Raw genomic sequence first — 10,977 nt, forward strand, 5'->3', positions numbered from 1 at the left:
CTTTTTTTTTTTACTCATTATTTTATCCCATTTTCTTTTTTAAAGCCATAAACTACTATGTAATCCAAAGGCTGTTTTGAGACTGATCAATACCAGAGTTTTTCTCTGATAAGGATGTTTTCTCATCACATTTGAGATTGCTTATCGATTTTCTCATCATTCGAATGGCTCTAAAGTCCCCTCTCTGTCCTGTCAGAAAACAGCCCAGTCATCCTGACGGCCTGTCCTAATAAATCATACAAAATCTCGCATTTATGTAACTATGTAACAATGTAAAACAAAAATATAAACACAACATGTAAAGTGTTGGTCCCATGTTTCATGAGCTGAAATAAAAGATCCCAGAAATGTTCCATATGCACAAAAAGCTTATTTCTCTCAAATTTTGTGCACACATTTGTTTATATCCTGTTAGTAACCATTTTTCCTTTGAAAAGATAATCCATCCACCTGACAGGTGTGGCATACCAAGAAGCTGATTAAACAGCATGATCATAACACAGGTGCACCTTGTGCTGGGGAAAATAAAAGGCCACTCTAAAATGTGCAGCTTTGTCACACAACACAATGCCACAGATGTCTTATGTTTTGAGGGAGCGTGCAATTGGCATGCTGACTGCTGGAATGTCCACCAGAGCTGTTGCCAGAGAATTGAATGTTCATTTCTCAACCATAAGCCGCCTCCAATGTCATTTTAGAGAATTTGGCAGTACGTCCAACCGGCCTCACAACCGCAGACCCCGTGTACCCACGCAAGCCCAGGACCTCCACATTCGGGTTCTTCACCTGCAGGATCATCTGAAACCAGCCACCCGGAAAGCTGATGAAACTGTGGGTTTGCACAACAGAAGAATTTCTGCACAAACTGTCAGAAACCTTCTTAGGGAAGCTCATCTGCGTTGCTCGTCATCCTCACCAGGGTCTTGACTTGACTGCAGTTTGGCATTGTAACTGACGTCAGTGGGCAAATGCTCACATTCAATGGCCACTGGCATGCTGGAGAAGTCTGGTCTTAACGGATGAATTCTGGTTTCAACTGTACCGGGCAGATGGTGCCGTGTGGGCAGGCGGTGTGCTGATGTCAGCGTTGTGAACACAGTGCCCCATGTTGGCTGTGCGGTTATGGTATGACATAAGCTACGGACAACAAACACAATTGCATTTTATCGATGGCAATTTGAATGCACAGAGATACCGTGACAAGATCCTGAGGCCCATTGTTGTGCCATTCATCCGCCACCATTACCTAATTTTTCAGCATGATAATGCATGGCCACATGTTGCAAGGATCTGTGCACAATTCCTGGAAGCTGTAAATGTCCCAGTTCTTCCATGGCCTCCATACTCACCAGACATGTCTCCCATTGAGCATGTTTGGGATGCTCTGTGTTCGACAGCATGTTCGATAACTTCACGCAGCCATTGAAAAGGAGTGGGACAACATTCCACAGGCCACAATCAACAGCTTGATCAACTCTATATGTAGGAGACGTGTCGCTCTGCATGAGGCAAATGGTGGTCACACCAGATACTGACTGGTTTTCTGGTCCACACCCCTACCTTTTTAAAAAAGGTATCTGTGACCAACAGGTGCATGTCTGTGTTCCCAGTCATGTGAAATCCATAGACTGGGGCCTAATTAATTTATTTCAGTTGACTGATTTCTTTATATTAACTGTAACTCAGTAAAATCTTTAAAATTGTTGCATGTTGCGTTTATATTTTTGCTCAGTGTAGTTACCCTGTACCTGCTAATGTAGCACCACTGAATGTAAATAGTGACACTTTTTGATTAGTGTATGTTTTTCAACTATCATCTTTCTTGAAAAATAGGACAGCAAGACACCATTTGGTATCAAACTCTTTAGCACAGAACATAGAGGGGGAGGGTGAAACCCACTTGACTGGTGTCATCTGCTAGTGAGTGCTGCCCCTCTGGCCCCCTATACAGTGTGTTGCTGTCATGTGGAGTGGGCTGCAGGACCACCAGGTAGTGACAGCTGACAACAGGACAATACGAGCCCATTGAAGCTAAGGGTTTGTGTAATGAAGGTTCCTTTAAAACTGATTGTCTAGAGGATCTGCAGATAAAACAGTGGCTGGAAGGAGGGAAGGAAGGAATCTAGCTGTCCTCAACACAAGGTAGTCTTATAGGATAATTCAAAAGAGAATTAGACAGTGCCGTAGGAAAGTGCTGGCAAATGAGGTAGGAAGCCATACAAAGCAGCGTCACACACACACACACTGAGGCTTTTAGACCTTGGTAACAAGGATTCAACTAAGTTTTAGTTTGAATAAGTCATCAGTCAAATGGACCAAACCGTATGAAGAACACAGGCTTTGAGCTCGGCTTTGGCTAACCTACATCTCATTCGCTCGTGTCGCAGGTGCTTGGATCACTGAATCTCTTTTTCCCCTACTGTGTTTCTGTGGGCTGAGCCTGTTCTGTTCCTAGGTCTTGGTCCCAGTGCAGACTGAAGCAGGGTGAATGATGTATGGACTGCTGTGTGAGTCTCTGCATGACTTCATCAAGGAGTCGTATGGAGATGATGTGTGGAAACTGGTCAGAGAGAGGGCCGATGTCAGGCTACACTCCTTTGTCACCCACCAGGTAGATTTTTGACATTTTGCTCACAAAATAAAACCGGTATGTATTTATGTTTCGAGGGGTCCTGATATGCCAATTGATACAGTATTTATGTCCGGGAGCACTCTATACGTAGTTCTAGTTCTAGTTTCTAGTTTCTAGTTTGAGCTCTATAGATTGCCATGAGTAGAAATGTCTCTCTGCAGGTCTAAAGTGAAAGTGTCTGTAGTTCTGTCTGTTGCTGTTGATGATCTCCGCCAGCATCTGTGTCTCTCTGAAGGTGTACAGTGAAAGTGACCAAAGTTCTGTCTTCGAATACCTGTGTGTGTTTGCAGGTGTACAGTGAAAGTGTCATCCCGCGTATTGCTAAGGCAGCCAGCGGAGTGACAGGAACCCCCTACAACGAGCTCATGAACTCCTGGGGGGTCTATTTCCTGGGCTTCGTAGGGAAGTACGGTTACGACAGGATCCTCAAGGTGGGACTAGCGCTTATCCTGGAACTGTCAAAAAAAATGTTATTGTGTTTTTGATTGATGGTTTGATTATTGCTTTTCAACATTATTTATCTGTATTGTATTTACCTGTGTTGTGTCTGTGTTGAGTGGTTGCATTTTCTTTTGTTGATAAGGGTTTTATATCTCTGTGTTGAGCTCTTGTTTCTGTGTCTGCATGTCCCAGGTGTTGGGTCGTCACGTGCGTGACTTTGTGAACGGGCTGGATAATCTCCACGAGTACCTGCGCTTCAGCTACCCCAAGGTCCAGCCCCCTACCTTCTTCTGTCAGGAGGAATCAGCTACCGGAGTCACCCTCCACTACAGGTCTGAGAGGCGAGGATGAGAGAGAGAGAAATAGAGAGAGAGATGAATAACTCCAAAACCCATACACCAAAGATAATCTCACCCCTCCCCTCCCCTCTGTCCTGTAGGAGTAAGCGCAAGGGTTACCTCCACTACGCCATGGGCCAGCTGAGACAGATGGGGAAACAGTTCTATGACACAGATATCCACGTGGAGGTGCTGTCTGAACAACTGGTGGGAGACTACTCACACGTCACCATGAGGTCAGAGTCAGGCGACACAAACACTCACCGGTGTCCCAAATGGCACCCTATAGTGCTCTGGTCAAAAGTGCTGCAGTAAAAAAAGGACGACATTTGGGACTCAGGCACTCTCTAAACAAATCAACCTCCATTTGTATCATGCGCATTAGACTCAGAAACCTCTGCTTAGTAGCACTGAAGTCATGATACAATGGATAACCATGGAGTGTATCTATGTACAGCTTTTCATAAAGTCTCATTGTTTACATGATTTGGGAAGGGGGGGGGTAATCTCCTCCACCGTGTAGATGTCATGTATACATTGCATGAGTAAGTGGTGTAAGTTAGTTGTCTGTGTTGCCTGTGTTTTCTGTTTTCTGCAGGCTGAACTTTGACAACTCCGCCTACCGTTACATCATGAAGGAGGACGAGGAGGAGCAGGAGATTCTGCCCATCACCAGTGACTTCTTCTTCGAAGTCTTCCCCTTCAACATCGTTTTCAGACAGGTAAGCCATCAGTCTCTCCTCTTCTCCTCCTCCCATGAAGACCACTCTGATATCATCTGGATATTCATTAACATCAGCATTGCCTCTTTGCGAACGGAACATGTGTAGCTGTACCGTGCTAAATCCACACTCAAAACGTAGCTATCCATGCTTAGACATACCATATTTCATGAATCTTCTCTGTGTGCTCTATGTAGGACATGGTGGTGCACAACGTGGGCTCTGGCCTGGCCACAGTCTTCCCTGACCTGGATGGGAAAAAGATCAATGATGCCTTCCTGCTGGCGCGCCCCCTGGTGGAGTTTACCTGGAACATGGTGATACCTCTTCTGTTCCCACACAATTCTAGTTCCTACCTCTTAAAACATCACACACATTTACTCTTCTCTTCTTCTTCTCAATGTCATGTACTGACATTGAACGTATTATCTGGTTTAAATCCACACAGATCATCTCCCACCCCAACAACCTGTTTGAGATAATGTCCAAGGAGCCAGTGAAGAGAGAGAGGAACCTTCATAACAGAGTCCAAAGTAAGAGAGGAACCCATTTAAAAGGGGCAACACATAACTGTGTGTGCGAAAAATGTTAAATTGATGACTTTGTTCTTTTTTTTTCTGATAGTACCTTCTATCCCCTCCATCTCGTAGGGTTTTTGAAGGTTGACAGTTCTGTATGTTCTCTCTCTCTCAGATTCGGACTATGAGAATGCTAACCGTACAGCTGACGTAGACGTGGAGCTCATGGCCTTCCAGTCCATCATCGGCGATGACTACAAAGGTCACGATCCTTTAGAACGGTGTTTCTCAATCCTGGTCCCAGGGATCCAAAGGGGTGCACATTTTTGTTTTTGCCCTAGCACTACACACATGATTCAAATCAAATGCCTGATGATGAGTTGATTAGTTGAATCGACTGTGTTAGTGCTAGGGCAAAAACAAAAATGTGCACCCCTTTGGGTCCCCGGCACCAGTATTGAGAAACACTGCTTTAGAACCCTCACACCAACACTGACCTGACCCCTGTGTGTGTGTGTGTGTGTGTGTGTGTGTGTGTGTGTGTGTGTGTGTGTGTGTGTGTGTGTGTGTGTGTGTGTGTGTGTGTGTGTGTGTGTGTGCGCATGATTGTGTGCGTGCGTGTGTGTGTGGGTTTGACGCTGTTCTTCTCCCCTCTCAGATGGCAACAGTGCTAATGCTATGGAGAGCTGGGGTGATGGCAGTCGCTGTCTGAAACTGAAGGGACAGATGAGATACATGCCTGAGTGGGAGTCCATCATCTTTCTGGGAACCCCTGTGTAAGACACACACGCACGCACGCACGCACACACACACACACACACACACACACACACACACACACACACACACACACACACACACACACACTCATTGGTGGTTTGTTCTGTTCTGTTGAATAGCATTATGTGTGTGCTTGTGTGTGTTTCTACAGGATGGAGAGTCTGAGCGCCATGTTTAAAACCGGTCTCTATATCAACGACCTGAGTATGCATGACTCCAGTAGAGACCTGGTACTGGCAGGAACCCAGCAGTCAGAGGAACTCAAGAGAGCTCTCATACAGGTATGTATCATATGATACTGTTTGTACTGTAGTTACTAATTTGTACTGAAGCATCCCTAATAATATCCTATTACCTATATTGTGCACTACCTTTAACCAGAGTGCACTATAAAGGGAATAGGTTGCTATTTTGGATACGACATATGTCTATGGTCAGGTTGACTCAGTGCTGTGACGCCTCTCTATCGCCGCTCTGTGGTGAGTGCAGGAACAGAAGAAGTCCAGTAAACTGGAGGAGAGTATGAAGATGCTAGACTATGAGATGAAGAAGACAGATGATCTGCTCTACAGGATGATCCCTAAACCCGTGGCCAAGAGACTACGCAAGGGAGAGCCTGCCGTCAACACCTGTGAGGTCAGGACGGACTGTTAGCATGGCCAAGGGTGGGGTGGTGTGTGTGTGTCCCGCCTGTCTACCTGTCTCCCTGGCCCACCTGTCCAACCTGTCCCACCTGTCTCCCTGTCTCCCTGTCTCACCTGTCTCCCTGTCTCCGTCTCACCTGCAGGTGTTTCCAGACGTGACCATCCTGTTCAGTGATGTGGTGGGCTTCACCCGTATCTGCAGCCACATCACACCCATGCAGGTGGTCTCCATGCTCAACACCATGTACACACTCTTCGACACACTCAGCGAGAAGCACCGTGTCTTCAAGGTGTGTGTGTGTGTGTGTGTGTGTGTGTGTGTGTGTGTGTGTGTGTGTGTGTGTGTGTGTGTGTGTGTGTGTGTGTGTGTGTGTGTGTGTGACGACTGATCCCTTGGCGTGTGTGTGTAATATGTTATCCCTATTCTCTCCTCCTAGGTTGAGACCATAGGTGATGCATACATGGTGGTGGCGGGGGCTCCAGAGAAGACTAAATACCACGCCCACAACATCTGCGACATGGCCCTGGACATGGTGCGCTCCATAGACCACCTCAAAGACCCCTCCAATGGCAACAACATACAGATCAGAGTGGGTGAGTGGAGACGCAATGGGGAACCACTCTCATCCTGAATCTCAGTGGCTGTGTGCTCTGCGTATACACATGTTGGTGAAGCAGATGTGTGTTTAGTTGGGTCAGTAACAGAAGGTATGCGTTGCAGGGATCCACTCTGGCATGGTGGTGGCCGGGGTGGTGGGCCATAAGATGCCACGCTACGGTCTTCATGGCGACACAGTCCACACCGCATCAGCCATGGAGAGCAACGGCAAGGTAAGAAAGAAAGAAGAGAGAGAGGAGAGAGAGAGAGAGAGAGAGAGAGAGAGAGAGAGAGAGAGAGAGAGAGAGAGAGAGAGAGAGAGAGAGAGAGAGAGAGAGAGAGAGAGAGAGAGAGAGAGAGAGAGAGAGAGAGAGAGAACACAAGACAGTCAAAGAAAAGGAGTGGGAGAGGAGAAGATAAATGAAGATGAATTTGTAACATCTTCTATTGATCCAGGTGTTCTATGACTGATATGACTGATCATGATATGACTGATCTGACTCTTCTCTCTCTCTCTCTCTCTCTCTCTCTCTCTCTCGCTCGCTCTGTCTCTCTGTCCCGTTCAGGAGATGCACATCCAGCTCAGCAGCGCTACCTATGAGCACCTGAAGGGAAGTCACTTCATCTTTGAAAGGAGAGGCACTATCACCATCAAGGTCAGGGGTCACCAATGTCACAATGGCAACCTTACCGACCCCTGTAACTATTAGCGACCAACTGGTATTCATGTCCGCAGTGTGAGGTCATTTGAAATTTGAAGCCAACACGGACTCTCAGTTTTCCCATTCAAGAATCGAAGTCATTATATGACGCATATAATTAGAGTGACTATATTTCTATGTCATGGCCCTCCCACTTACAACACAGCTGGAGGGCTAAGACCATAATTACTGAAATGTATGCTATTATTTCCCAATCGATGTAATCAAAACATTCTAATTTTCGCCCAAGGAAACAGTTGTTCTGTAATCAGATGTTTGTGTAACATCCTTCTCCCTGCTGTTGCTCCAAGCTGTTTTTAAAGCATTCTGGGAGAACCTGAGAACGAGAGACCAACTGTCTTATAATTTCTGTGTAAACTATTTTAAACAATCAACATTACCCTATACTGGTATTCGCAAACCATAGCTTGGTGGTGGGGGGTCTAAATGTCATCACTGGGTCTGTCTTTGAGTCCAAAGGAAATGCTAAAGTAAATGACTGCTAAAGGTTTGTGAGCCAGACAGCTGATTATCAGGAGGCAGCAGTGACTCACTTCCTCAACAAAGGCTCTCTGTTCCCTGCAACTTTAATGATCAACATCACAGCTGTCCATTAAACCGAACTCTTATCACTTACTCACACAGCGTGTGGGTGTGTGTGTGTGTGTGTGTGTGTGTGTGTGTGTGTGTGTGTGTGTGTGTGTGTGTGTGTCTGCCTGTGCGTCTGTATCTGCCTGTGTGTCTGTATGCTTGCTAATGCATCCTGTGTGTATATGAGCTGTGCCTGTATTTGTGTGATTTGTCGTCCTCTTTCTTAATTGAAATCTTAACTGAAACCTCCCTCCCAGGGTAATGTAGAGATAGAGACATACTGGCTGAAGGGAAAGAGGGATAAGGATGGGAATGCCCAGGCTGCCTGTCCCCAGTTTGAGACCCAGACCATCAGCAAGGCCATCAGTAAGGCTACTATCTCAGCCCCTGAAACCAGCGGAGACCAAGACAGACTGGTAAATGTAGCCTACTGTATCTATGGTCTGGTGCTTTCTGTCAATAACTCTGCTCTAAGGAAAGAGATAAGGAAATATATTGTGATTGGCTGCCCTGAGAGCACATATGACTTCATTTGATTTTAAATGGGAACATTTATGTTGTGAAGAAATCAAATGAAACATCACAACTGCTCTTAGCAGATAGTCAATATAATAATATTTCCACTCCCAGCCCATATCAAAATCTTATGAAATTAGCTTTGTGCCTGGACTGCACATGGCGTAGCTTAACTGTTACATCAAATACCTTGCTAAATCGTGAGAATCTTTGTTTTCATATCATCGATCTATCCCTGGTGTCATGGCTCTATCCCTCTCTCCTTGATCCAGGTGTTCCCGTCGGTGGCAAGGGAGGATGAGGATGATGTGAAGTCCATACGTTCCCACCGTATCAAGATGGATATCTCGGGCCATCACTCCCTGGTGGAGTCTCTGGAGGAATGCCGTGCTGAGGAGATGTCTGTCAGCAAGGTGAGAAGGGTGAGACTCACACTGCTGGATTGTTACCTATGGAGTTCACTTAGACTGAAGGATAGAGTTCAGATTTTACTCTGACACATTTTCTCTCCCTCTCTCTCCGCTTTTTCCACCTATTCCTTTATTTCTGCCCTCTCCCCTCTCACTCCCCTCTTTCGTTCTGTCCTCCTTTCTCTTGCCCCTCTTTTTCTACCTCTCTCTTTTCTCCCTCTCCCCCCTCTCTCCCAGTCTCACTATAAGGATGCCCTCCACCATAACAACGGTCTACAGGACAGTCACATTGAGCTAGACTCTCCAGAGTTTGACGTGCATAATTCCATCATGGCATCTCCAGACGGCTCCATTGACTCCCACTGCTCAGAGAAGAGCGCCATGTGCTCCGTGTCGTGAACCCTTAGTCACCATGGCGATATAGGCCACTTACGGCGAAGGCTCAAGCTGTGGCTGTGTATAAATAATGATAGTTATACTATAACTTTCTTGAAAAAAATGATGCTTTTATATAGTTGTTTCATTTGTTACAAAACGCTGAAGGCTCGGGTAACATTTAACCATGGACATTGTTTTGTTGCAGAGAGCTGTTGTGCCTTATTTGTCCAATGTGTCCATGTTATGGCAATCTACAGTATGTGCGATTAAAGTAGTCCAGGCTAATTTGTGATAACGCCAGAAATGTTTTATCTGTATAAAGGTTAGTCATATATGTTTAATAATATCCTGTTTACCTGACATAAAAGAGAATGTATATGATTCCTACATATTGAATAGAGCACATATAGTTACTTTGTAACACATACTACATGTATTCTGCCTGTGACTGTTAGCTGCACTGCGTGAGTTCACTCCGCTGTGTTAGCCTTTCTCACGCATAGCCTACTGCACAACAGAACAGAACAACATGTCACCACTGTGGAAATAAAACAAGGTGACAGCATAGCTAGAGCAAGTCTAATGGAGCTTATTTTCATTGACCCGCGCACATATACTGCATTTGCATTTGGGTTACAATAGAGACCACTTAGAGGCAAGTCACTAAAGGTCAAAACATACACTGAGTATGTGTGTGCATCTGTGTGTGTGTGTGTGTGTGTGTGTGTGTGTGTGTGTGTGTGTGTGTGTGTGTGTGTGTGTGTGTGTGTGTGTGTGTGTGTGTGTGTGTGTGTGTGTGTGTGTGTGTGTGTGTTTGTGCTTTAGTGGAAACTGTTTCATAATACATGGAAATGGAACGCACAGAACAGACAAGTCAATATACATAAGCAGTACATTTGTTCTGCATTATATTATTCATGAAATGGTGACATACAGAACACACAACACATGACTGACAGATTTCCAGAAAAGGGCAATACAATGCGTATGGTATATACTGTATATTCATTTATTCACGTTAGGGAGTACTGTGCGCATGCACTCAAAAGTTATGTAGTGTAACATCCTACTGCTCCTCCTTGACACGCCTTCCATACTTCCTGAACACTGTTGCATGCTGGGTGGCATAACACGAGAAATTAATATAGAAGCATGAAAACATCATACAAAGTCTGAAAATAATAGCAAGCATCATTGTCCAGAGAGGACTTGTTGCCTTCCTCTCCTGTCTGCATGCCTCTCTAGTTCTCTCATGCCCTTCAGACCACGTTCCCAACAGACTGGCAGTCGGATGGAGCTGCCGCGGAAGGTGGCGTCCTTGCGATCCAGACTGCAGCCGTGTGCAGGCCGGGAGTCCTTCGGGGACGGCTCCAGGCCGCAGCTGAAGCAGAAAGTGTAGAAAAAGGCTACCAGGAGCAGGAAGCGGACCACGCAGAAGATGATGACGATCAGGATGGTGTTCACCTGCATGTGCTCCTCCTCCAACCAGAGGCCGGGGTCAAGACGGGGTTAGAGGTCATGGCAGGTGGCAGAGGATCGCTGGAAGTGAGGTAGGGGACTGCTGTCATGGCTGATTGTTCGGTTTGTTGCACTGACAAAATAGAAAGACAAAGAAAACCATGATTTTGTAATGAATCCATGAACAGTAGTGCACTTAACCAGAGACCAGGCGTTTGGAGGGTGTTTGAATGTTAACCCAATATAATTA

At 45.7% G+C, this 10,977-nt stretch overlaps 1 protein-coding gene across 4 annotated transcripts in view; it reads left to right on the forward strand.

The window, feature by feature from the left end:
- The window catches only part of LOC106604839 (soluble guanylate cyclase 88E), a 10,624-nt gene extending 784 nt beyond the window's left edge, over nucleotides 1-9,840 (forward strand). Inside the window, exons 1-19 of one of the 4 annotated variants that reach the window (XM_014199889.2) lie at nucleotides 1,719-2,206; nucleotides 2,456-2,611; nucleotides 2,923-3,063; nucleotides 3,266-3,405; nucleotides 3,513-3,647; nucleotides 4,010-4,133; nucleotides 4,331-4,450; nucleotides 4,582-4,666; nucleotides 4,827-4,913; nucleotides 5,310-5,427; nucleotides 5,583-5,712; nucleotides 5,921-6,067; nucleotides 6,219-6,365; nucleotides 6,513-6,669; nucleotides 6,797-6,906; nucleotides 7,240-7,329; nucleotides 8,223-8,381; nucleotides 8,754-8,903; nucleotides 9,129-9,840. In XM_014199889.2, coding sequence (XP_014055364.1) covers nucleotides 2,489-2,611; nucleotides 2,923-3,063; nucleotides 3,266-3,405; nucleotides 3,513-3,647; nucleotides 4,010-4,133; nucleotides 4,331-4,450; nucleotides 4,582-4,666; nucleotides 4,827-4,913; nucleotides 5,310-5,427; nucleotides 5,583-5,712; nucleotides 5,921-6,067; nucleotides 6,219-6,365; nucleotides 6,513-6,669; nucleotides 6,797-6,906; nucleotides 7,240-7,329; nucleotides 8,223-8,381; nucleotides 8,754-8,903; nucleotides 9,129-9,290 — 2,325 coding nt within the window. In that variant the 5' untranslated portion in view covers nucleotides 1,719-2,206; nucleotides 2,456-2,488 and the 3' untranslated portion in view covers nucleotides 9,291-9,840. Of the gene's footprint in view, nucleotides 1-1,718; nucleotides 2,207-2,455; nucleotides 2,612-2,922; nucleotides 3,064-3,265; nucleotides 3,406-3,512; nucleotides 3,648-4,009; nucleotides 4,134-4,330; nucleotides 4,451-4,581; nucleotides 4,667-4,826; nucleotides 4,914-5,309; nucleotides 5,428-5,582; nucleotides 5,713-5,920; nucleotides 6,068-6,218; nucleotides 6,366-6,512; nucleotides 6,670-6,796; nucleotides 6,907-7,239; nucleotides 7,330-8,222; nucleotides 8,382-8,753; nucleotides 8,904-9,128 lie in introns of those variants that run through there. The other 3 variants (XM_045718241.1, XM_014199887.2, XM_014199885.2) reach the window with 3 other exon arrangements.
- Nucleotides 9,841-10,977: the final 1,137 nt, after the last annotated feature.

This window comes from Salmo salar, chromosome ssa05, assembly GCF_905237065.1.
Source record: "Salmo salar chromosome ssa05, Ssal_v3.1, whole genome shotgun sequence".
In the NCBI taxonomy this organism is placed as follows: domain Eukaryota; kingdom Metazoa; phylum Chordata; class Actinopteri; order Salmoniformes; family Salmonidae; genus Salmo; species Salmo salar.